The sequence below is a fragment of the Haplochromis burtoni genome, unplaced genomic scaffold (assembly GCF_018398535.1).
Source record: "Haplochromis burtoni strain Fernald_Lab_line unplaced genomic scaffold, NCSU_Asbu1 Contig_613, whole genome shotgun sequence".
Lineage (NCBI taxonomy): Eukaryota > Metazoa > Chordata > Actinopteri > Cichliformes > Cichlidae > Haplochromis > Haplochromis burtoni.
In genome coordinates, this window is record NW_024582974.1 from 58505 (window position 1) to 80213 (window position 21709).

Consider the following 21709-nt stretch of genomic DNA (forward strand, 5'->3'; position numbering starts at 1 on the left):
TTAATTTCTCTATCGAGTAAAAGTTATATCGCGATACATATCGTTATCGTTCTATCGCCCAGCTCTAGTTTGCTGTGATGATTTAAAGTAAAGAACAGTGTGTGACTGATGATCACGGTCAGAGTTAAGCTCATGATGCTGAGATCCACTCACTGGATTCACTCCAACTTGACACCAGCCAGTATAAAGGCAGCATGAGCAGCACACGTCCGTACAGCTGATGAAACAGCTGCTTCTGTAAATCCACAAAGAGCCGTAAACTTCAGATCAGCTGATCACAGCCTGACCACTAAGAAAATCGAGCCCACAGCAGAGACCTGTGTGAGCTCTCCCCACGCTGAGTCCTTACAGCGAATCTCAGGGTTCATGTGCTCATTTCCCTGATGTGGGGGAAAGTCACCCTCTCAGCGTTTGTCCTTTCCCACTCAGACTCTACCTAACCAAGCTGAGTACATTTATTACAATTTAACTGTTGACCAAAAGCTTGTTTCCAATCTACTTTATTCCACTGTTACTGAACTGATGCAGCACAGCTCAGTCAGCTTTGTACAACAACACAAACCTTTTACTTTCTTACTGTGAGCACATTTCACAACCTGTACTTTTCACCTTTAATCGAGTAAAGAAGTAGAATCAGTGCTTCAGTTTTTACTGGAGTATTTCTGAACACTAGTATCTGTACTTCTACTTAAGTATGTGTGTACTTAGCTCTTCATTAGTCTCTCATTGAATATTTCTGGCTGTCTGTAGCCATACACCAGGTCCTGCTAGCATGATTCCCTTCTTTTCCTCCAACAGAGCCGTGACGCTCTGCTCGTCTGTGATCATCATGAAGATTATTCTCAGACTTTTCTCAGAACACAGGAAATCATCAGGTCGAGGAATAATCCAACTATCTACCAGACAGGTCCCAGTTACCGTGCTGCTGGTCTGTGTCAGGCTGTGGTAATGGTGCAGGACTTCAGTCAAACAGGTCTGCAGAAACTCCTGGAGGGTGGAGCGAGGAAGGGCGTGGCCTCCCACCCTGTTTATTTCCACACACAGCTGGAACAGCAGGGACTGCACAAACCACGTTGGCTACAGAAGACACCAGAAACAAAAGGTTGCCATCAGACCTCAGGATGGATTCTGGGTCCTTCCAGTTTGTATCAGATGTCCTCCTGACCTGTACTGGAAGACGGATCTTGGATGTAACGCTGCTTCCAGACTCAGCCTCCTCCTGGATTTCCAGATCCTCCCAGTTAGTTGCTGTAGCTAAGATGGTGCCTGCAGACTCAGCATGAAGCACCATGCCAAACTTCTCCAACAGCCCCTGCAACACAGAGCCGAGCAGGTCTTCAGACAACACCAGAGGAATCCAAACACAAGTCATAGCTGTAGACCTTTGACCCTCCCACGTACTGTCTGTTGAAACTAAAACATTAGCAAACAGACAGGTTTCACAGCAGCATGATCACTGGTTTAGTCAGTCTACACCCGTCTGCTCAACAGTTCAGTCAGATAATACACTTTCACTCAACCTTTATAAACCAGTTTAACCACAGCTGGACGCCATGTGACGTGATGTGATTCTACTGCTCTATCAGATTTCTACAAACCTCCCCATAAACCGACACTAACCACATGTCAAGTTTACATGTACACTTGTGACTGTGTCTGACTTTGGAAAGAGCGGCGCTCCAGATGCGGTAGGCCTCCATACTGCAGCCAAGAAGCTCCTCCTTCAGCTCCTCCCACTTGTCCTGGGAAGGCCTGACCTCTGCAGCGGCCGTGGCTTTGCCCAGCTTCTTGCCTTGCCTGGGGGTCCCTTTGGCTGTGCTGTCAAAACCACACTGCTTTCCCAGGATGCAATGCTTCAGGTTGGGGCACAGTTTGCCCATAGACTGGCTCAGCCTGGCCATGAATAGAACTGAACTGAGGCAGGTGGGCCTGGAGTCTGGCGAGGCCGCAGCCAGCTGTGATCGGATGAAGGACAGAATGTGGTGAACACAGGCCAAACAGCCGTCACGCAGCGCCGCCTCCACTGCTGCGGAGTCGATGAAGCGGTTAAATGAGGATGACGATGGCTGATCAGCAGAGGAAGGGACAGTGGCCAAAGTGGAGTCAGAGCCTGCAAAGCACGACACATTAACAACTGTCAGTACTTTCAATATTTCAGTGGTCCAATAGTTGCCATTCGTATGTTTATACAGTCCAAAGAGTATGAAACCCTCAGATTTAGCTCCAAACGCTTCTGTGGTTTTCAGCACTGCATCAGATCAAAGACGTGACTGAAGTGCAGACAGATGTGCTCCATCAGTCCTGCCAAGTACAGTTTCAGACATTCAAAACGGATCGGATAGCTGACATCACCCAGTTTCATGGTCAGGTGATGTCACTTCCTGTTATTCCACGAGAAATGAAAGAATCTAGAGTTGGTTCCAAAACTTCAACAAAGATAAAAGCCTGAGCTTTTCACTGGTCTTTCTCAATATCACATTAAATCAGGATAAATACACCATCAATCTGTCAGCTGAAACACAAGGAAACCCCCACAACACTCCCAGTGGACCTACCCACGTCCTGGGAGGGGAGGTAGTGCTGGAGATCATCCAGTCTGGCTTTCAGCTTTGCATCAATGGAAGAGCAGAAGTTCTGAACACAAGGTGTGAGCGCCTGCGTCTTCATGGCCAGGCCACTCCTGTGCTGCTGCTGGCCCCGCTGGCTCACACTGAACCAGCCTGCGTCGTTCAGCAGGTCCCCTGGAGACTCCAACCACAAGAAGGAGGAGACATCTACCTCATACTGGGCCCCATGGCTGCTGTGGGCACCTGAAGACGAATGGACGCTCTGGGTCTGCAGATCCCTGACGGCGGATGTAAGGAGCTGGATAGACAGCACTGAGATGGCTTCAGTTTCCTCTTTAGTGATGACCTTGAAGAGTCGAAAGAAACAATAAAAGTGTTACAATAACTGCATGTTTATCCCCCGTCATTAGCAAGTATACAGACTAAGTGGGCCCTGAAAATGAACCTATAAAGCTAAAGACAGAAGAACAGCAACCTGCAGCCGCTGGAGGAAAAGCTGCTGCAAGATGTCCTCCCAGACGGTGAGGGGGTGCTCCAGCAGACGCTGACAGACGGTGCTCCAGTGCTGACTGATGGAGTCTGCTGACAGGAGGTCCCAAACAGCGTCTCTGATGGCTGCCAGCCCCTTCAGGCTCTTGACGTAGACCAAAAGGCTTCCAACACCATGGCAGATGTCCTCCTTACAGCTGGAAACAACACATTTGGAGAGACTGGAAATGATCATGTAGCCTTCATGAAACACACGCCCTGCACTCGATAACATCAAGGTGAGCTTTGCAAACAGGCCAGAAATAACCAGTGTGGGTAAGTTACTTTAAGTAATTAATTACTAATTACTTAATCAACAGTGTATTTAAAATACTTATCTAATTACTGTGTCTGAAAAGTAACTTAATTACTCAATAAGTAATTTAACTAAATACTTCTTAAAATCCCAATAAAACCTTGAGTGGCAAACAATAGAAATTAAACTCTTTAAATAATAAATTATTTTAAAGACGGAGACTCTGCAGCAGCAGCATCTCCTCCAGTGTCGCCTGCAGGCATATTTAAGCACCGTCTGTGCTGCTGAAGTAAAACCAGGTCCTGCTCAGCAGTGTTATCCATGGATGATGAAGGATCGCTCAGAAGTCTTCGTCTATGCTCTGTGTCAGGCGCTTCAGCAGGTTACTGCTGCTGTTAACAGCAGCTGATAGTTTTTACATATCACTGTAATGTTCTTGTCTGCTTGTTTCAGAAAAGTGAAGAGACGGGAACATGTCCACGTCATGAAACAGCCACAGCTTCAGCTGTAGAAAACGACCGTGCAGCAAACTGGTGTGAAATGACGCGCAGCTGCACCTCAGCCATGTTACAGAGCAGAGTTTATTTCTACCTTTAGAAGACAAATGATTGAAATTAAATAACGATGTTCAGCCAGTTTAATTATTTTACAATGTAACACAAGCACATTGTAAGTCACTGTAATTAAAATACCTAAAAATGAACAGTAATCAGTTACTCTACTTTTTCAGTGGAAAAGTAATTTAATTACACTGGACCATGACATGAGAATAATAACGATAACAATAAGGAGCAGTGAATAAAGAGATGTGCGAGTGGTGAGCACATGTGACAGGTGGTGGGATGAGACGCTCCCTCATCTTTGTGTTGTTTGTTCCGTCTCTGGTCGGAGCTTCATGCACTTCCAGCTTCATGTTTGTTGTCCTGCAGTGTAAGACATGATTGGACTACAGACACTGGTCTTCATTGTGTCCCACAGCAGTCGAGGTGCACACATCTGCAGTGGATCGAATGTAAGTCAGCAGTTCTCTCCTACACGGCTGCTGAGCACCACCTGCCAACCCCTCACTGCTGCCTGGACGCCAGTCATCACACTGTCACAGATAGATCCAGTTTTCACGTCGACGACTCCAAACCAGTGAACTTCATCTGGTCTTCCACTCGTCGTCTCACAAACTGAAACTAAAATGAAGATCAGCAGATAATGATCCTGTAATGAACCACGTTAAACACTGACCCTCCTGCTCCTCGTGTCTAAACCTAAACCTTTGTCCTTGAGCCAACGATCATGACGGTGTTCATGGCTCCACCCTCACTGGTCCCCAGGTGGAGGACCCACAGTCATCTCCGGACATGTTTAAGGCCACTGCAGCGGTGTGTAAGTGGCCGAGGATAAAATGCAGCGCGTCGGCTCCCTCTGCTGCTCGGGGAGGCAGCTTTAAGGAAGGCTGAAAGGCTGTGCTGGATCACGTATGCTACCCCGAGGACTCCCGCCGCCACTTCTGTGAGCTGGACTCCGCCTCTGGGTGATCGCTCCCTTCTATCAGCTCAAAGTGATCACAAGTCACTCCTGACAGCACAGAGGCAGAGCTGGAATGCTACTATTAGCACATTTTTCTATGCAAACAACACTGAAACTGGAAGAAAGGAAACAGCAGACATTCAGTGGCCTTACGTATCGATCCACTGTTGAAGAGTGTCTTGCAGGTGCTCCCTCTGGATTGGCTGAGCCAGGGTGCGAAGGACAGGTTGAAACTCTGAGATGGACGCAGGCAGATACTTTAACCAGCTGCCTGTACTCACATCTTCCTGCAACACCCTTCTGTCCTTAGCTGAGGACACAGATGGGGAACATTGGAAAAAGGGGGCTATTAGTTTCTCAGACTGAGTGTTTCAGAGCGGACAGGCGCGGTGCTCTTACTGCACACTTACAGCAGCTCAGACTACACGCACAATACAGTCATACAGTGTTGTATTCAGCATCTGCGTCACATCCACAGACAGTTTAGAGTCAGCTGCTCCTGTGAGGCACGGGGAGACATGGCCATGCTCACCCAGGAGATTAAAGCCAGCAAATTCTTGCTCTGAAGCAAAGCTTATTCTTATTAACCTAAACACAAAGACCCCGACGTGTCCTGTCTCAGCTGTTTACCTGCAGGACTCGTAGATGTGACGTTGTCCAGGACAGAGAAGAGCATGCCACAGCTCAAAGCTTCATCCCCTGGCCTGGGGCTGCCCTCTGGGGGGAGGTAGAAGATGGCATAGGCCTGAAACAGAGTGGTGACCAGCAGCTCCACGAGGCTGCACACCTGGGACTTGATCCCTGCACCTGCAGAAAAGCACAGGTTCATGGACTAACAGAAGCCTCGAAGGCTTTTTCTTTATCAAATCAAACATTTGTCACGCTTTACCACAGAAGGAAACTATAGAGCAAACCATGCTGCGGTTGGTTCAGCAGCTGATGTATGGATGATTTCCGGGCCAACAAGAAGTCAGCCAGAGCCTGCCGAGGAGAGCTGTCTTCAAGCAGCATGATGGACACCAAGGCTTCAGCGATGGCCTGGTCCGACACTGCACGGCCCCTCAGCAGAGCCCTGCTGTCCAGCAGAATGGCTGCCCTGCAAGAAGACGCTTACTCTCAGCTACTACAAGTGCACTATTTTAGTTTCCAGCCACGGAGTTTCGATTTCAAGTTTCCGTTAAGCAGGAATTGTGACACAAACCTGAAGTGTTCAGTGGTGGCAACCTGTCGGATTAGGATGGGAAATCGGACAAGGACGGAGCTGTAGAGGCCTGCTGTAGTGGCCTCCAGCTGCAGCAGATGGTGCAGGTGGCAGCACATCAGGTAGAGCTGCGTGGCTCGGAGGTAGTGAGATGCCTCCATGGCACTCCAAATCCGCTCCGGGATCTCCAAAAGCAGCTTGATCTGGGAGGCCATGGTGTAGAACTTTAGCTGCCACGGTGTCTGGCTCTGTAACAGGACACACAGTGCGTCTCCGTCACAACGTCATCAGCTTCAAACAGTTGCTGCAAAAGCAGTTTGTGCACATGTGAAAGTGTTCGTTCTCTTAACTCAGGAGAAGCTTTAGAAGGAAACATGCAGTTTAGACGTCATTTCAACCAAGTGTTGAACTATGACTGATGAAGTCCAGAAGAGTGTGTAAGGACTTCCCCAACACATCCACCCCGACACTGCTGCTGATCATCTGTGTGCAATATCTCAGTCTCTCCATGTTCTGTGCACTTATTCTGGTCCCAGTCTGTTTCAGTGTTTCCTACACATACACCATGTATATAGTTCCACTCACATATCTATACATACACACTGCTTTTTATTTTATTCTATTTACTTATTTATTTTCCACCTTCATTGTATATTGGTTTCTCTTCTTCTTACGTCAGCACCTTTGTGGTCCAGAAACTGCACAATGACAATAAACAGCTCAAAGTCTCTGAAGCCTTTTCTCCTGAGCAGCTGCCTCGCTGTCTGTATGGTAACTGCACCGCAGTACAGTGGATAGTGAGAACAGCTGGGAAGATCACTGGAGCTGCTCTTCCCTCCATCACAGACACTTATCACACCGCAAAGCCACCAGCATCGTGGAGGACCACACACCCCACAGACACACACTCTTCACCCTGCTGCCCTCACTGCCAGACTACAGAATAGTTTCTTCCCCCAGGCATCACACTCCTGAACACTCAGTGACACACACACACACACACACACACACACACACACACACACACACACACACACACACACACCAGGTCACTTCTGCACTGTTGTGTGTCTGCATCCTGTTCTGCCTGATGGTGCTTGTGTGCTGCATGTAGCAGCCGTGTTGGAGCTGCGTGCCTCGCTGGAATGAACCACACGCTGCTCTGTAACCAAGCTGTGTTCAGGTGGTCCAGCAGCCTCACTGAGCAGCTGCGAGTCTGTATCGACGCATATTGGGGAACATCCGACTAACGTGTGCGCTGCCGCGTTTGTAGGTGAGGTTACGGTAGATCTTCATGACGTTGTAACGTACTACTAAGGCGCATGCGTCGACACACGGCGTTTGGCTCACCTCCACTCTGCAGCTGGCCACGCTGGCTCTGCCCTGCTTCAGCCTGTGGCAGTACTGCTGCATGTCCTGGATGGACTGCACGACGCTCTCCGAGCACTGCTTCATCTCCCCGATCGTGTCGGCGGCGTCGATCAGGTCCCGGTACCGCTCGCCCACCATCTGCCTCAGCTCCTCCCTCTTCTGCTCGATCTCCCCGCGGACTTTGCGCTCGATTCCGCGGATCTCCTCAGTGTTATAGCACTCAAAGAGAAGCGCCGGGTCGCTGATCTCCGACACCCGGAGAGAAAGCGCGTCCTGGGCCATCGTAGACACACAACAACATCAACCGAGACTCCGATCCGGAAACCAAGGGAAAACACTTCCTGTCTCCACGTAAGCCGCAACAGCGGAACTGGTCACGCTGCTGTCATTTCCGTGGGCGTCGCTGTCCCGTGAACCAAGCGAAACATCCCCGAGTTCGCTCATCTTATGTGTGTGTGCGCATTATGAGTTTAACACACACTAACCAGCCGTTTACACATGATCAGATATCACTGTGTGACGTTTAAAACACACTCATGACAGGCCGAGTGCAGCAGTGTGCGCACGCCGTCGTAGAAACAGCAAACAAATAAACAACAACAACAATGGCGACTCTATGTACAGGTAAACACGTGACCTCCGCCTGTGAAATGAACACAGCGGCCTGTTTCCTACAAACTGCATGAATGACTTCAGTATGATGTGTGGTGATGTTTGAAGATGCTGCTGTCAGCAATCTATCTATCTATCTATCTATCTATCTATCTATCTATCTATCTATCTATCTATCTATCTATCTATCTATCTATCTATCTTTATTGACAGACGTTACGTCCATAGTTTCAAAAAACAACAACACAACATACAAATCTTAATAAAAAATATAAAATATTTGTAAAGATATAAAACCATAGTGTACGCTGCTTGTAAGATGACCATGAGGGGGCAGTATATAGCGCTGCGAACGTCTGTCTGTTTACGTCATCGTCATCAGTGAAGGGTCTGTCTTTAGTTGGACACAGAAATCCATTATTTATCATAAGAAAGCGTCCAGTGTATCATAAACACAGAGACACATTTAGTCTGATAGAAAACAAACAGGTTCCTCTACATGCTGACTAGATTTCCAGCGATGGTGGAATAAATGTATGCGGGGTTTTGGTACTTCTTCAGTAAAAAATAGTTCTGTAAAGATATAACGACCTAAACACTATTTGTGGGTTGTTATATTCACGTTCTTTGGCTTCGTCTCACTGTTACTCTCTTTTTAAACGTACCTGGACACTGTCCAAGGGCTGCATATGTGAAATAGGTCCACAGTCAGATCTCCACAGTACCAGCATGAAACGTAACCCAGAAAGTAAGGTTTCCTTGAGCAGGCCAACTATCTGTTGGCTTTTGATTGACTTCAGTGATAAACTACTGTCCTACTGCATTTATTTGGATGTACTGAAAATAAAGATGTGGAGGTCTGAAGGGACGAGACCTTCCCTAAACATGGCTGACTTCTGCTGTGAAACAACCTGGTACTGTCACTAAAATGACACTGACTTGTCTATAAACTGTGATTAGGTTTCCTAATGCAGAAAGATGTCAGGAGCCTGAGTGTATGATGCAGAGCTGTTTTTGCTCCATATGGACAGGCAAGCCCGATACAGACCATAAATACTTTCCCAGTGTCAAAGCCATCCTTCCACTGGAAGCATTTTGTTTTGTTCTTCCATTCATTTCAAATAAAGCAGAGTAAAGAGCAAAAGTCTTCTTTTCTTTATGTTTTGACAGGAAACATGGAAATAGGCGCAGTGATTTATTGACATCTCTGACACAGAGACATACAGTATGAAAGCTGAGTTTCTACAGTTCTAACAAGCTTGAAAGTTGGTGATATCACCAGAGTTCAGTGCAGCCTGAACTCTCCTAATCAAGCTTTCTTGTAATTTCTTCCATAGTTCCCACTGCATGCTTTTAGATGGCATCTTTTTCCCTTCACAAGATTCCCACCAGCACTGCCTGACACGCAGCCCAAACCATCCCTCTACCATTTTTAAAGATGGTTGAAGATACTCACTGTCATAATCACCTCCATACATGATGATGATCATTTGGAGTTATCAAGCAGCGCATCAGTGTTTTCGACTCGTCCGTTCAATCGAGTCTCAGAAATTTGGGCGTCATAGCGACAGTTCAATGTCTCCAAACTGGTTCAGAAGTGTTTTAATCACATGAGGAACATTTCTAAAGTCAGGCTGCTGGTGTCAAAGGCTGAGCCGGGGATGATTCTTCATGCCGTTATTTCTTCTCGTTTGGATTACACCAGTGGTCTTTTTACTGGTTTCTACAAATCAGCGTTGGAGCCTTCAGACAGAACACTGTAGCACCAATAGGAGGCCACATATTACTCCAGCTTTGGCTTCTCTTCATTGGTTGCCAGGAAATTTTAGGTTTCATTTTAAAATTTCAGTTTGAACTTGTTGAGCTCTACATGGTGAAGCTCTGGTCAGTTTGTCCCTGAAACCTCGTGCTTCATCCCGAGCACTCAGGTCTTCGTGTCCGAGGCTACTGTTGGTCCCCGTGGGGATCGGTCTCTCAGGCACCATTTCTATACAAACAAGCTTTAATTAATGTTTTCATTGTTTCATGTCAATATTTTATTAATATTTTTGGTTTTATTGTGAAACACTGTGATTTTAATCTATGAACAGTGCTCAATAAATAAATTTCTAGTCTACGTCTTGTGCATCGCTCTGCATTGTGTCTCTGTTTTCCTTGCGTTCGAACGGCTTCCTGACAGCCAGTCTGTGAGCAGTTATAGACTCTGATTCTTATTTAGCGCTTTTCTACTCTCCATACAACATTCACCCAATCACATCCATTCTCACAAGCACTTTCTCCATACATAGTGCTTTCTAACCACATTCACACTCCAATGGATGCATCGAAGAGCAACTTAGGGTTAGTATCTTGCCCAAGGATACTACTACTCTGAGCCCCTCCCGAATGGCCGAACTTCTCACCCTATCTCTAAGAGGCCAGCCACCCACGTGGACCGAACCCCGGCTACCAAGACTGGCAATTGGGACATGGGATGCTTTAGTGTTATGTTGCAGTTAAATAAAAAACAGCAGATTAAAGCAGTACAGTCGTATCTTGTTGTATCTAGTGTTTTATTATGTTTCAGGTTTAAATGTTTGCTTCTTGTTTAAGGGTTAAGCTTACTATTATTACTTTGCTCTGAGCTCGTCCTTCGTCCTACTAAACGGAGGTCAGGTGTAGGAGACAGCCAGCATTTCCTGACTTTTAAAGTGCTGATGATGTCATGTCTGACATCACCAAGCCTTTTGTTTTCTGGATTTGTGAAGAATATTTCTTATACAGAACCATTTAACTGTGTAAATTAGGCAATGACATAAGCACAAAATGAAGCCATAATAAGCACGAGTAGAAGCTAAAAACTACGAGCAACCTATGAACTGTGACTAGAAGTTGGAAGCACTTAATTGTACATAAATAAATGATAATGAGATCAATTAGATCAATTGTTTGTTAGACCCTCATTACAGTAATAACAGTTAGAGAAAACAGAAATAGAAACAATAGAACGCTACAGCCAGGACGAAGACGTACCAACCACAGTATACATGAACCTTTCACTGTAACTTTAAGCTAGCATCACAAAGACAGTGGAAAACATAACGTCTACATGTCAAAGCTGGTATATCAACACCACATTAACTCACTCACTGCTGTCGTGTGAATGGATAACAAACCTGAGCGATTAGCAGGGGTAGAGGGCCTCTCCTGGCTCCTATCTGTGGGGCTGATTACAACCAATAATGTCCAATGAATGGACTGATAACATCTGAAGCAAGTGTGAGGACTGCAGACAGTCCATCCCCATATTTTGGAGGTAAGCTCTGATAAACCCTGCTCTATGGGAACGAGCAATATAGAGTTCGGTCTCAGAATATGGAAATACGGGAGTGCCAGTGGTTGCAGTATCTCATCTCAATATCTCTCAGTATTGAGACTGCAGTGATGACAAGTCTTGTTTCTTCTAGTGAGAAAGATGGTGCCCCAAACTATATCAAGGTCTTCCTCATGGTCGTGTTCCAGTGCTGACACCGACAGTGCTGATGGTCAAGGGCAGTCCTGGCAGCACTATGACCTCAGAGACTCTGAACCGTCTGAGCCATTGGTCAGATCATTCTGCAAACCTCGATGGTTCGTCAGTGTTGACGAGGAGGGGAAACAGTTTTTTTTACCTTGATTTACACAAGTTGCTCGCTTTGTTTTTTCCTGGTCAGTGTGACAAAGTGGAGGAGCAGTTGCAATGCTCTCCATTTGTCCCACATGTGTTTACCTTTTTTCTTTTTTTTTTTGCACATTGTACACATTATTCTGTTTCTATGTATTTGCTATGATTTGCTGTTTGTCATGTAACATTGCTTCACTCACTATCCCGGGTTTGTTTGTGGAAGCGTTTTGTTGCCGGCAAATCAAACATTCTGCAAATTAAGACAAATACTCAGGTACATGTTTCTTTATATTTTATTATGTTACAGATTAAGTCATTTGTTCATACTTTGTCTTTTCAGTCTTCATGAGGGTCAGGTGTGGGGAAACGCCCACCTGGCATTTCCTCATTTTAAAGTCCTGCTGATGTCACACATGACATCAGCAGGTCAAACCAAGTGGAGGGGTTTCTTTGTACACAGAGATGCTTCTTTTTGTTTGTGTTAAGGTTTAAAGGGATTTCTTGAATGTTTTTCCTTTCGTTAATACTGCCATTTAGTTGTGTAAATGTGCATGTTAAAAGTGTGTAGAGGTTTTGTGTTTTTAGATCATCTGTGTAGAGCTTTAGATCCCTCAGTTTGAGTGGTACTGGCTGGGCAATTGGAGGGAAATTGATGGCCCCATTTAAAGCCAGTCTCTACCAGATGCAGCAGAGGCGAGCTGTGTCACCAGAGCCATGTCGAGTTTTGTTAATTGAGTTGATTTGGGGGGAAGTTTTGTTAAGTTACACATTAAATTAAGCTCACTGTAAATAAATTGCTCACCTCTGGAAACCTGACATGTCTGCGTAATCTGCTTTCCTTCCACCTTCCTTGACGTTCGAGTGTGACTACTTCAGTCAGCAACCATTGTTGCTTCCCTCAGCATTTATTCTTGGCAATGACAAGGCATCACAACTGGACTTTGACTGCACAACTCCAATATCAGTTCGTCTTTGAGCCTTTCAGAAGTAAAGGTCCTGGTGTTTCATCTCACTGTGCTGCTGTATAACCAAGTACATGAACTTGAGCTTCATGGAACAAACTGATGGATGTTTCAGAATTCTGATTGCAAATCAGGTGCAGCTGGTGTTACCACAAACAAACAAACAAACAAACCGGGTCGGGTAGGTTTGGATCTCTTTCCCCCCTAATGTATGACATCATTACAAAAATGAATTTTGCATGAATCTTTGTCTAATATTAAATCTGACAACCTGAAATGTGACAAATACAATGTGGCACTGCATTTCCAATAACACAAATGAAGTTCAGTGATGACTTTTTTATTACATGCATCTTCAGATCACCAAAGAGAGAGTTCATCAGGACGAAAGTTTAATTGCACACATTCCACATTTTACATGACAGGCATCTTTAAATACATTAATACTTAGTGGAAAGAAGTCATTTGTTCATGTCTACAATAGTATTTGGTTCAAAGAAAATCAACACGAGATGAAGCGAATACAAACAGCAACAGATGATGTCACAGGTAGCTTATTTAAATAAATCCATGTAGTACCAAACAGGGAATGTGAGGTCGGGGATGAAGGGCCCTGTTCCAGCCACGTTTGTGTTCATCAGTTTGCACAAATGTGTTTCTGCTCATCCTGCTCGTCGGGTTTTCTTACAGCTTCTGCTGTTCTGAAACAAACGTGCTGCCATCTGTACTGAGCTCAGGCCGCACGGACTGCACGACAATCTGAACCAAAGCAGACTGGAGGAGCCATGACACGTGTAAATATACACCCATTACAACAACGTTTGATTCTTACTGTGTCCCACACACCCACATACTGAATGAGGGAAATAATTCGGAGGAAGAGGCTGAGCTAGAGCAACACTTCCTCTGTTGATTGTGCACCTTATAAAACTGGAAACAGGATCAATTAGAGCTCAGCTCTGTGAAGAAGCATCTCAGTATCTACATACACAGGTCAGCCAATCAGCTAGTGACAGGTAAAATGAGCTGAGCAGCTGACATCTATGTCCAAACTGCCACTCATTACACCCCAAACGACCTGGTACAGTGATGACAGCCTCCAGCAGAGCCCTGTCCTCCACGTACTGTGGAGCAGGTTTGTTTCCTGTGGGAAGATTAGAAAGGTGCTACGGCAGGAGAAACAGAACAGGAGCTTCTGCAAAGACCTTCCTCCTTTGTTTACCTTCTTGGTCCCATCAAAAATACAGAAAACTGTTACCTTCATCACAGATTCCTCCTCCTGTTCCCACTCCAACATGATGCGCTTGGCAGCCACTGAAACTGCCTTTTCCATGTGCATCATAACAGTAACACACAGGCACTGTCACGCAGCACTGCTGCTGCATGTGAGGTTAATGCTATGCAGCAGAGTGAATAGATGATGCTGTTAGTGGCAGCAGACTGTTTGACTCTGAGCATTTTACACAGTCACAGGCTTGTGGTGTCCACCTGTGTACCAGTACCACAGTACCAGTACTACAGTACCACAGTACCAGGGCAGGACTTTACTATGAGGAAGCTTTGAAAGCGATCACCATGCTGGGACAGAACAAGTACAAGAAAAGTACTTTTAGTACAAAATTAGTGTTCTACAAAACAACTCAAACACAATCAGGAATGTGAGTGTGGGTAATAAATAATTCTATTAAAGGGAACCAAATGACATGAATCCACACGGCAGTACTGAGACGCACTGACGGGACTGTCTGCTATCTGGGGTAACATCACTGGGGGCGGAGCTTTAGCGCTCTGACATCACACTGCATTTCAAATAGCTAAAATAATGAACACTTCCTTTACAACACAGTGCTAAGTGTGAGTCCGAGCGGAGCCTGGAGGATGACGGGCTGCAGGATTAAAAAGGTCTGTAGTTCCAGAAACTGGAGAAAACAGAGATCTGCAGGGAAGGAAGCAGCTGGGATTCAGTCAAAGATGAAACAGTTTTCACTTCCTTTCACTTTCTGCTCACTGTAACAGATTTAATGGTGAAAAACAAAGAACTGTCTAGACCAAAAGGAAAGGTCACTTTATGAAACAAACTGCCAAACGGTCAAATACTTCACGCCACTGTAGAAACACGTTTAGGCAAACTGTGCTGTGATCATTTAACCCAGAGCTCTTTGATCCTGATCTGTTCCCACAGTAAAGACTCAGGCTGCTTCTCTAAAGTAAATGAAACAAACCCAAAGTCGTTGTTATCCAACGTTGCTCATACAGCTGTCACGTGACCCTGGCTAACGTCTCGGTCCACCCCAGGTTAGTTACAGTGGTGTGGAGACGTGTTCGTGCCCTTCATCATAATTGACCTTTTGTATGCTTGATCCGAAACATTTAAGCATGACAAAAAGACCCCCCACCCCCCATGAAAGCTCCAGAACCATCAGCGTCAGGGGTTAGGGTAACCCTCGTTACACTGAATGGTGGTGTTATTAAAAGTTCATATTTTCTAATTAGTTTCTGTTTTTATTTCACTTTTAGCTTTTAATTCAGTTTTCAGAGTAAATGTTCATATTTCATTTACATGTTTGAACATTTTTAGTCACATTTGTGTCATGCTGGCACAGAAAAGTCAGTACAGGTGTTACAGTACGAGCTGTCACGGAGCAGAAACGGGAGCTGGAAGCATGTAAATATAATAATAACCACTGCAGCCAAACAGAGAGCCTGACGAGCCCAGCTGTAAGTAAGCTGTTAAGACTCGACTGTACGCTGTGTTCGTGTTTTCCTCTGAAACAATAAGTTCTGTTGCAGCAGCCTTTCAACGCCTCTCTCTGTCTCTCACTGCAAACTTGACCCAGACAACAAAGTAAAGCTAGTTTTCAGCTACGAGCCCGACACGAACCCGACGTATCAGCCAGAGGTCCCTTTACTACGGTTCAGAGCCGCGGACCTGTTTTATATACACGTGGGATAGTTTCTATATGAGATCACTGCAAAAAGTGCAGCCTTACCTAATGTCCCCCTACTGTTACTCATTTATATGAAGATTTTAACATCTAGCTGGTGTTGGTGTGGAGAGTAACAGTTCATTTTAAAAGTAACCTTCCCAACACTGCCGAACAGACAGCACGTGCTCCCAGAATGAATGCTGCTCCACGTCTCTCACGTCATGATTAATAATGTGCGAGTGTTTGAGGGACTGACCTTGTCCTTCAGCTGCTGACAGAGCTGCAGGGATATGGTGAAGAACACCAGCGTGTCGCTCAGCCAAGGCACCACACACTCCACTTTGTGAACATGGCTCACCTCAAACCGGTTGTTGTTGAGCTCACTGTGTTAGCAAAATGTAAAGAGAGCTTAGATACTGTCCACCATGTACACTTTAGCACTACTGTGTGTTACCAGTAACTAGATAGTAAATCAGTTTCCATCCAAGCCAGCATCATGGGGCAGGAGCCCAGCTGTTGAGTAAGAGGCCATTTGGCCACAGTCATATTTAAATATTAATTATAGCCAGGTTTCAGTAATATTACACAACAGAATAAGGCTGCATCATCTGGTAATGGAAATATGTCGTTTTCTAATAATAAGCATGTATATGAATAGTTGCAATGACACTGATGGCTCTTTGTGTAAACGTTTCACCTCCTACAACATGTTTAAGCTTCATCAGAGGACTGAAGGACTTACAACATCGCTCCAGGGCTGTGCAGCACTGAGCTCCCAGCAGGCTTGAAATTCTGCAGATATGAGAAGGATCACAAACACTGGTCACATGACAGAGGGCGGCTCCACAGACGGGTGCACGGTGTCACAGAGTCTAACCTTGGTGGTGTTAGCAGGCAGCACGTGGAGCTGGTACACAGTCAGACACAGTTTGCTTAAGTTGATGTAAAAGTTGACCATGACATCCCCGGGTATGGGAGGAGAGAACATTTTCTGGTAATCAAACAAGAGAGGCCGGTGTGAGGCAGTCAGGCTGAAACATCACAGGAAGGTTTAACCTTCAGCAGTATTACTCTGCTGGGTTTCTCTGCAGTGACTTGACTGAGCCAGCACTCAGAGCTCATCAAGTCCTGCTTTAAAATTCATCATCAAGAGCCAGGAACAACCTGCAGATTGCTTTGGTGTATTTCTGCCCTGGTGGAGTTTATTTCCACCCACACCACCTCCATGAGTGCTTCTCCAACCTTTCTCCTCTAACATCAGAGCAGCATGGGCTCCGAGCAGGTTCATTGGGTAACGATCTAACGAGTAATATTTGATGTGGCTACTGCCACGTGGCTCTAATAACATATCCTGCATTACACAAGTCTAAAGTGTGGACAGCAAAGGTGTAAATAGCTCCTACAGGTTACCTGAAGTTAATCTCTGATCCTGTGAGTGTCGACCGAGGTTAGTCAACGCCAACCCAGACTGCGGGCGCTGGTTTCACAGAACAGTTGTGGATTCAGAGCCCAGCACTGAGACTGGGCTTTTTACAGGACCTAACTATGACTGACTGCGACTGTTCCACTTCAGCACTGCTTTTGATGCCATAGATCACCCTCGTCTGTCAGCGGGAGCCTCCCCCCAGAGTCAGAGGGCTGGAACAGTTTACACTGCACTGACCTACAGCAGGACAGCTTCCTGAGAAACCCTGCTCTCACGAGGAACCTGATTTCACTAAACTTGCTGTCATGTTTTCTTTAAAAGCTGCATCTTTACACAGTTATTCTTCAGTAAGATCACTGAGTGCAGCGTGCATACCATCAAACCGCTGGCAGCCAGCTCAGGCAGCGTCATGGAGGCCGGGGTAGTGAGGCGGTTTCGAGCTCGTGTAAGCTGCAGCATCACTCCATCCATGAGCTGCAGCATGAACACAAACGTGATGTTAGTATCAGCAGCACCAGCAGAGTGGCAGCTCTGTGCTAACAGGGACACACCTTGTTGACCTCAGCCCCAGACTTGAAGTGGTAGCTCTCGTCACGGCTGCTCAGCAGCTGCAGAGCCTGGTTCACGTGGTTCCTGGCATCTTGGATCTGATGGGCCACAGAAACGAGGACCAGTGAAGGGTGGGGTCATATGTTAACACAAGTTCATGAAGAAAACTGTCCAGCATCACCTCTCGGCTTCATTGCATTCACTTTTAAAAGCTAGACTAGTATGGCGTTATTTTTGTGCCACTATTCTGAGCGCACGTAAAAAAAAAAATTGAGCGCATGTAAAAAAGGTTTGCAGGTGCAAGTGTTGCATTTTGAGGAGAAATTTATTTTGAGTGAAGAAAATTCATTGCTGCGTGCAGAAAATGTATTTCAGTGTTTGCTTTATCCACACACACACACACACACACACACACACACACACACACACACACACACACACACACACACACACAGCACGCACCAGCACACACACACACACACACACACACACACACACACACACACACACACACACACAACAGCAGCCCCTCTCGCTCAGTTTTTGCATTGCGCTTGCTCGCAATGTGTCGCTCGCGCTCTCAACATTTCTGCCCGTGCGCGCTCAACTCTTTCTGTACACCGTTATATTTGTGCCACAAAACCAGCCAATCACAGACTTGGATGCAAAAAAATCTGATTGGCTGTTTTGGTCTCCAATCAGCTCGAAATGACGAAATGCAATATCCCAGAATCCATTTCGTCCAAAACTCAAACGAGGCAGTGGCGGAGGAACACAGAGTGGCGGAGTTTGAAATGTTGAGAGCGCGAGCGACACATTGCGAGCAAGCGCAAGTGCAACAACTGAGCGAGCGAGAGGGGCTGCTGTTGTGTGTGTGTGTGTGTGGATAACAGCAAACACTGAAATATATTTTCTGCACGCAGGAATGAATTTTCTTCGCTCAAAATAAATTTCTCCTCAAAATGCAACACTTACACCTGCAAACCTTTTTTACGTGCGCTCAGAATAGTGGCATATAAATAACGCCATAGACTAGCTGATGACTTACAGACCGTCACCTGTAAGTCATCAGGGGCAGCTACTCATACGGATAATAAGTAAAGCTTTAACTGTGAACATGTTTAACAGCTTGGTTTTTCCATGAGCTACTACAGAGAGGAGCAATCTTCTGTTTGACAACATAATCATGCAAATGAAAGCAGGACCTGAATAACTGGTAAAGTCTGTACAGAGAACTTCAATAAATAAACACGGCCTCACAATGACAAAGATATTATTCCTAACTACAAACAATGTGCTGCTTGTGGTCTTTCCATCACTGCAGAGCTCAGACATTAAGACAAACGTAGTGTTTGCAGCCGATCACGGACGCTTTGGCTGTGGGACCAACATGTAGAGAGGAGAACTGGATCCACTGTCCCCTCCTGGATGTTACCAAGCATCAGACATGTGAAAGAATCTGCTGCTTTGTTTTCAGCTCGTGGCATAACATGTCCCTAACATGAGAACAACATGTGACCAGTGTCACATTTCCAAAGTAGACCGAGGCGTCTGCCTCCACCCACACCTGCTCACAGCATTAACACAGCTCGGCTGCTTTGGGCTCAGTGATATTTTCATAATGCTCTGAATGTCAAACTGTGTTTGGTATAATTAATGCAAAGTGTTGATTCAATTCAAAGTCATGTTAGAAGCTCGTTGGTTGTGATGTGGTCAGGCCTCCCTGGTCAGAGGCCCCGCCCCTCTGACCACAGTTCTGCTCACGTTTGTCATTAAACTCTGAACAGACACATGCTGACAGTCTTATAGTTACATGGATGCATCAGGTAATACTTCTGTGATGTCACACTACACGCGTGCTAGCAGAGGGCCCACACAAACGTTACAGTGACCGTTAACGCCGTGAGACTGGTTTCATTGGTAGTTAATATCGCTCTGCCTCAGCCTGGCTGCACTCTGACAAACAGTAAGAGATTGCTGCTTCGCTCTGTGTGCACCACGTCGTGCACGGCCTCTGCAGCCTGCACGTTAGCTGCTTCGTGGTGAGCTGAGGAGCTACCTTCTTACTCGTTGTTTTCTAAGGTTTCATCCTCAAACTTCTGTAGCTGTAAAGTCAGAGAAGCAGCTACGTGTTGTATTAAGTGCAGCTCTGTTTTCTATACCTGTTGCAGTTTCCACTGTTTGTCTTCTCTAAACTGGAAGTGCAACACTTGGCTGCTCTTTGCAACCTTCAGGTTGATATCCTGTTGAGACAGAGTCAAACATTAAAGATGCTCAGCCTAAAGCAGTGTCGTTGAAAGCCTTGGTGAGAACGTCATACACTCACAGCCTGAGTCAGCACCTCCCCCTGCAGAGTCAGCACGCCCTTCACCTGATCCATGCTGCTGAAAAAAGTCACATTTTTACCTTTGGAATCATCACAGGACAACAAATACAGAAGGAAGTGGATGTGAAAGGTGACCCTATCACGTATAATGCCGACAGCGCTACATGTAACGTGATGTCACAAATGATTACCACGGTAACAGTACGGCAGTGTGAGCTGCATTTACGTTGAGCTGCCAAGGATGAAGTTCTCCTGCTTCAGCTGATTTTCAAAGCCTGGTGTCGGCATGGAGAAACGTCTGGATGCCTCCTGGTGACAAGAACACAGCAGAGACTTCTTCATGTGCTGAAACGACCTGAGAGCTTCTTCCTGCTCTGGAGTCCTGTTAGAGGACTGTGTATTTATGGTGCTGAGGACACTTGTGTTTGCCCAGCCTTTCAGTTAAAACAGCAGCGCTCTGTCATAGTGACCTGCCAGATGCTGTCAGCCTGGCAAAGACTTAGTGTGACCAGCAAAGGGTAAAGCTCATGTATCATTTCAGCCACGTAATAATGAATTTCTAACACATGAAAGCTCATCGTTTACCTTGAGAACATCTTGGAGCTGCTTTAAGACAGCGTGCACTTCTTCTTTAAGCAGCCAGTTGAACTCCTCCTCCTGCCAAACACAGTGAACCAGTTTCCTGTTAGTGAGAGACGAAGATAACAGCTCGCCCTGCACGCGTACACAATTACTATTATTGATGGTAAATGGGCTGATTCTTATACTCTCCCGGAGTACTCAAAGCGCTCTATACAACATGCCTCATTCACCCAGTCACTCCCATTCTCACAAGCACTACCTCTGTACTCACACACATTCATACATCGGAGAGCAAATTGGGGTTAGTATCTTGCCCAAGGATATTTGGCATGCAGAGTGGAGGAGCCTGGGATCGAACCTCCAACCTTCCGATCAGTAGGTGACCTGCTCTACCTCCTGAGCTACAGTCACCACCCATTATTGATCAATAATACATATCAATAACTATACGAGACTTCAAATTACTCATATGTCAGTAATTTACATGATTACCCAATAATCTGCAACATTGTGTCCAATACCCATAAAGGTGTATTTTGACTTCATCTGATTAGACTGACTCTATGGAAGATTTCTGCTGCAACACAGGCAGGTCAGGTCTGTTATCTGACCTTTTGTAGTCTCGCCTCTTTCAAATAATTCAACTAATGTGAGACTGAAATTGAGCACTTGAAGGGTTTGAATGGAATATTTACGCCCGTTTTAAAAAGCTAACTGGCTAGCAGTGTCATTAATGTCGGTGTAACATCCACATGAACACAGGGAACCCTAGAACAAACTGTGGGGTGTGGCCCACTGGGGGGAGCACCGGTCTACAAGGGGACAAGCCGTTCTGCCAACGAGCCGTTGTTTCTTTAACGTCCCCACACAGACCACCGTTTCATGGTCCAGGTTCAGCCACTTAAAACGGTCTGATCCTGGACACTAATGACTCCAACAGGCTGTGACGTGGACCTAAGCAGCAGTGGTAATGTGCCGCGTGTCCACAGTGGGGCTCAGTGCAGAGGCTCTACACTTAGACCTTACACCATACTGGTTTGTATGAAAGCATTAAAACCACACTGCTAATGTTCTTTCACAAAAGTGTTGACATTATTAGCTGTGATGTTACTGCCCCGTGTGTCCAGCTCAGACTTTGTTCCTGTGCGCGTCTCATTACTGAAGGACAGGCCAGCTGTGGACCGTCAGCCAGCTGTGGACCGTCAGCCAGCTGTGGACCGTCAGCCAGCTGTGGACCG

At 45.9% G+C, this 21709-nt stretch overlaps 2 protein-coding genes across 5 annotated transcripts in view; both read right to left on the minus strand.

The window, feature by feature from the left end:
* Positions 1 to 8025, minus strand: part of cog1 (component of oligomeric golgi complex 1) — a 22223-nt gene extending 14198 nt beyond the window's left edge. Inside the window, exons 1-11 of one of the 2 annotated variants that reach the window (XM_042214805.1) lie at positions 7424 to 8025; positions 6074 to 6321; positions 5787 to 5968; positions 5503 to 5679; positions 5026 to 5182; positions 3043 to 3253; positions 2556 to 2913; positions 1662 to 2110; positions 1166 to 1312; positions 919 to 1077; positions 23 to 818 (exon numbers count right to left, since the gene is read on the minus strand). In XM_042214805.1, coding sequence (XP_042070739.1) covers positions 768 to 818; positions 919 to 1077; positions 1166 to 1312; positions 1662 to 2110; positions 2556 to 2913; positions 3043 to 3253; positions 5026 to 5182; positions 5503 to 5679; positions 5787 to 5968; positions 6074 to 6321; positions 7424 to 7726 — 2442 coding nt within the window. In that variant the 5' untranslated portion in view covers positions 7727 to 8025 and the 3' untranslated portion in view covers positions 23 to 767. Of the gene's footprint in view, positions 1 to 22; positions 819 to 918; positions 1078 to 1165; positions 1313 to 1661; positions 2111 to 2555; positions 2914 to 3042; positions 3254 to 5025; positions 5183 to 5502; positions 5680 to 5786; positions 5969 to 6073; positions 6322 to 7423 lie in introns of those variants that run through there. The other variant, XM_005948871.3, reaches the window with a different exon arrangement.
* A 4960-nt stretch (positions 8026 to 12985) lies between these two features.
* rogdi (rogdi atypical leucine zipper) overlaps positions 12986 to 21709 on the minus strand; it is a 9712-nt gene continuing 988 nt past the window's right edge. Inside the window, exons 2-11 of one of the 3 annotated variants that reach the window (XM_005948875.3) lie at positions 20475 to 20546; positions 20116 to 20198; positions 19890 to 19947; positions 19726 to 19806; positions 17566 to 17661; positions 17390 to 17488; positions 16466 to 16579; positions 16331 to 16380; positions 15845 to 15971; positions 12986 to 14597 (exon numbers count right to left, since the gene is read on the minus strand). In XM_005948875.3, coding sequence (XP_005948937.1) covers positions 14556 to 14597; positions 15845 to 15971; positions 16331 to 16380; positions 16466 to 16579; positions 17390 to 17488; positions 17566 to 17661; positions 19726 to 19806; positions 19890 to 19947; positions 20116 to 20198; positions 20475 to 20546 — 822 coding nt within the window. In that variant the 3' untranslated portion in view covers positions 12986 to 14555. The remainder of the gene's footprint in view (positions 14598 to 15844; positions 15972 to 16330; positions 16381 to 16465; positions 16580 to 17389; positions 17489 to 17565; positions 17662 to 19725; positions 19807 to 19889; positions 19948 to 20115; positions 20199 to 20474; positions 20547 to 21709) is intronic. The other 2 variants (XM_005948876.3, XM_042214806.1) reach the window with 2 other exon arrangements.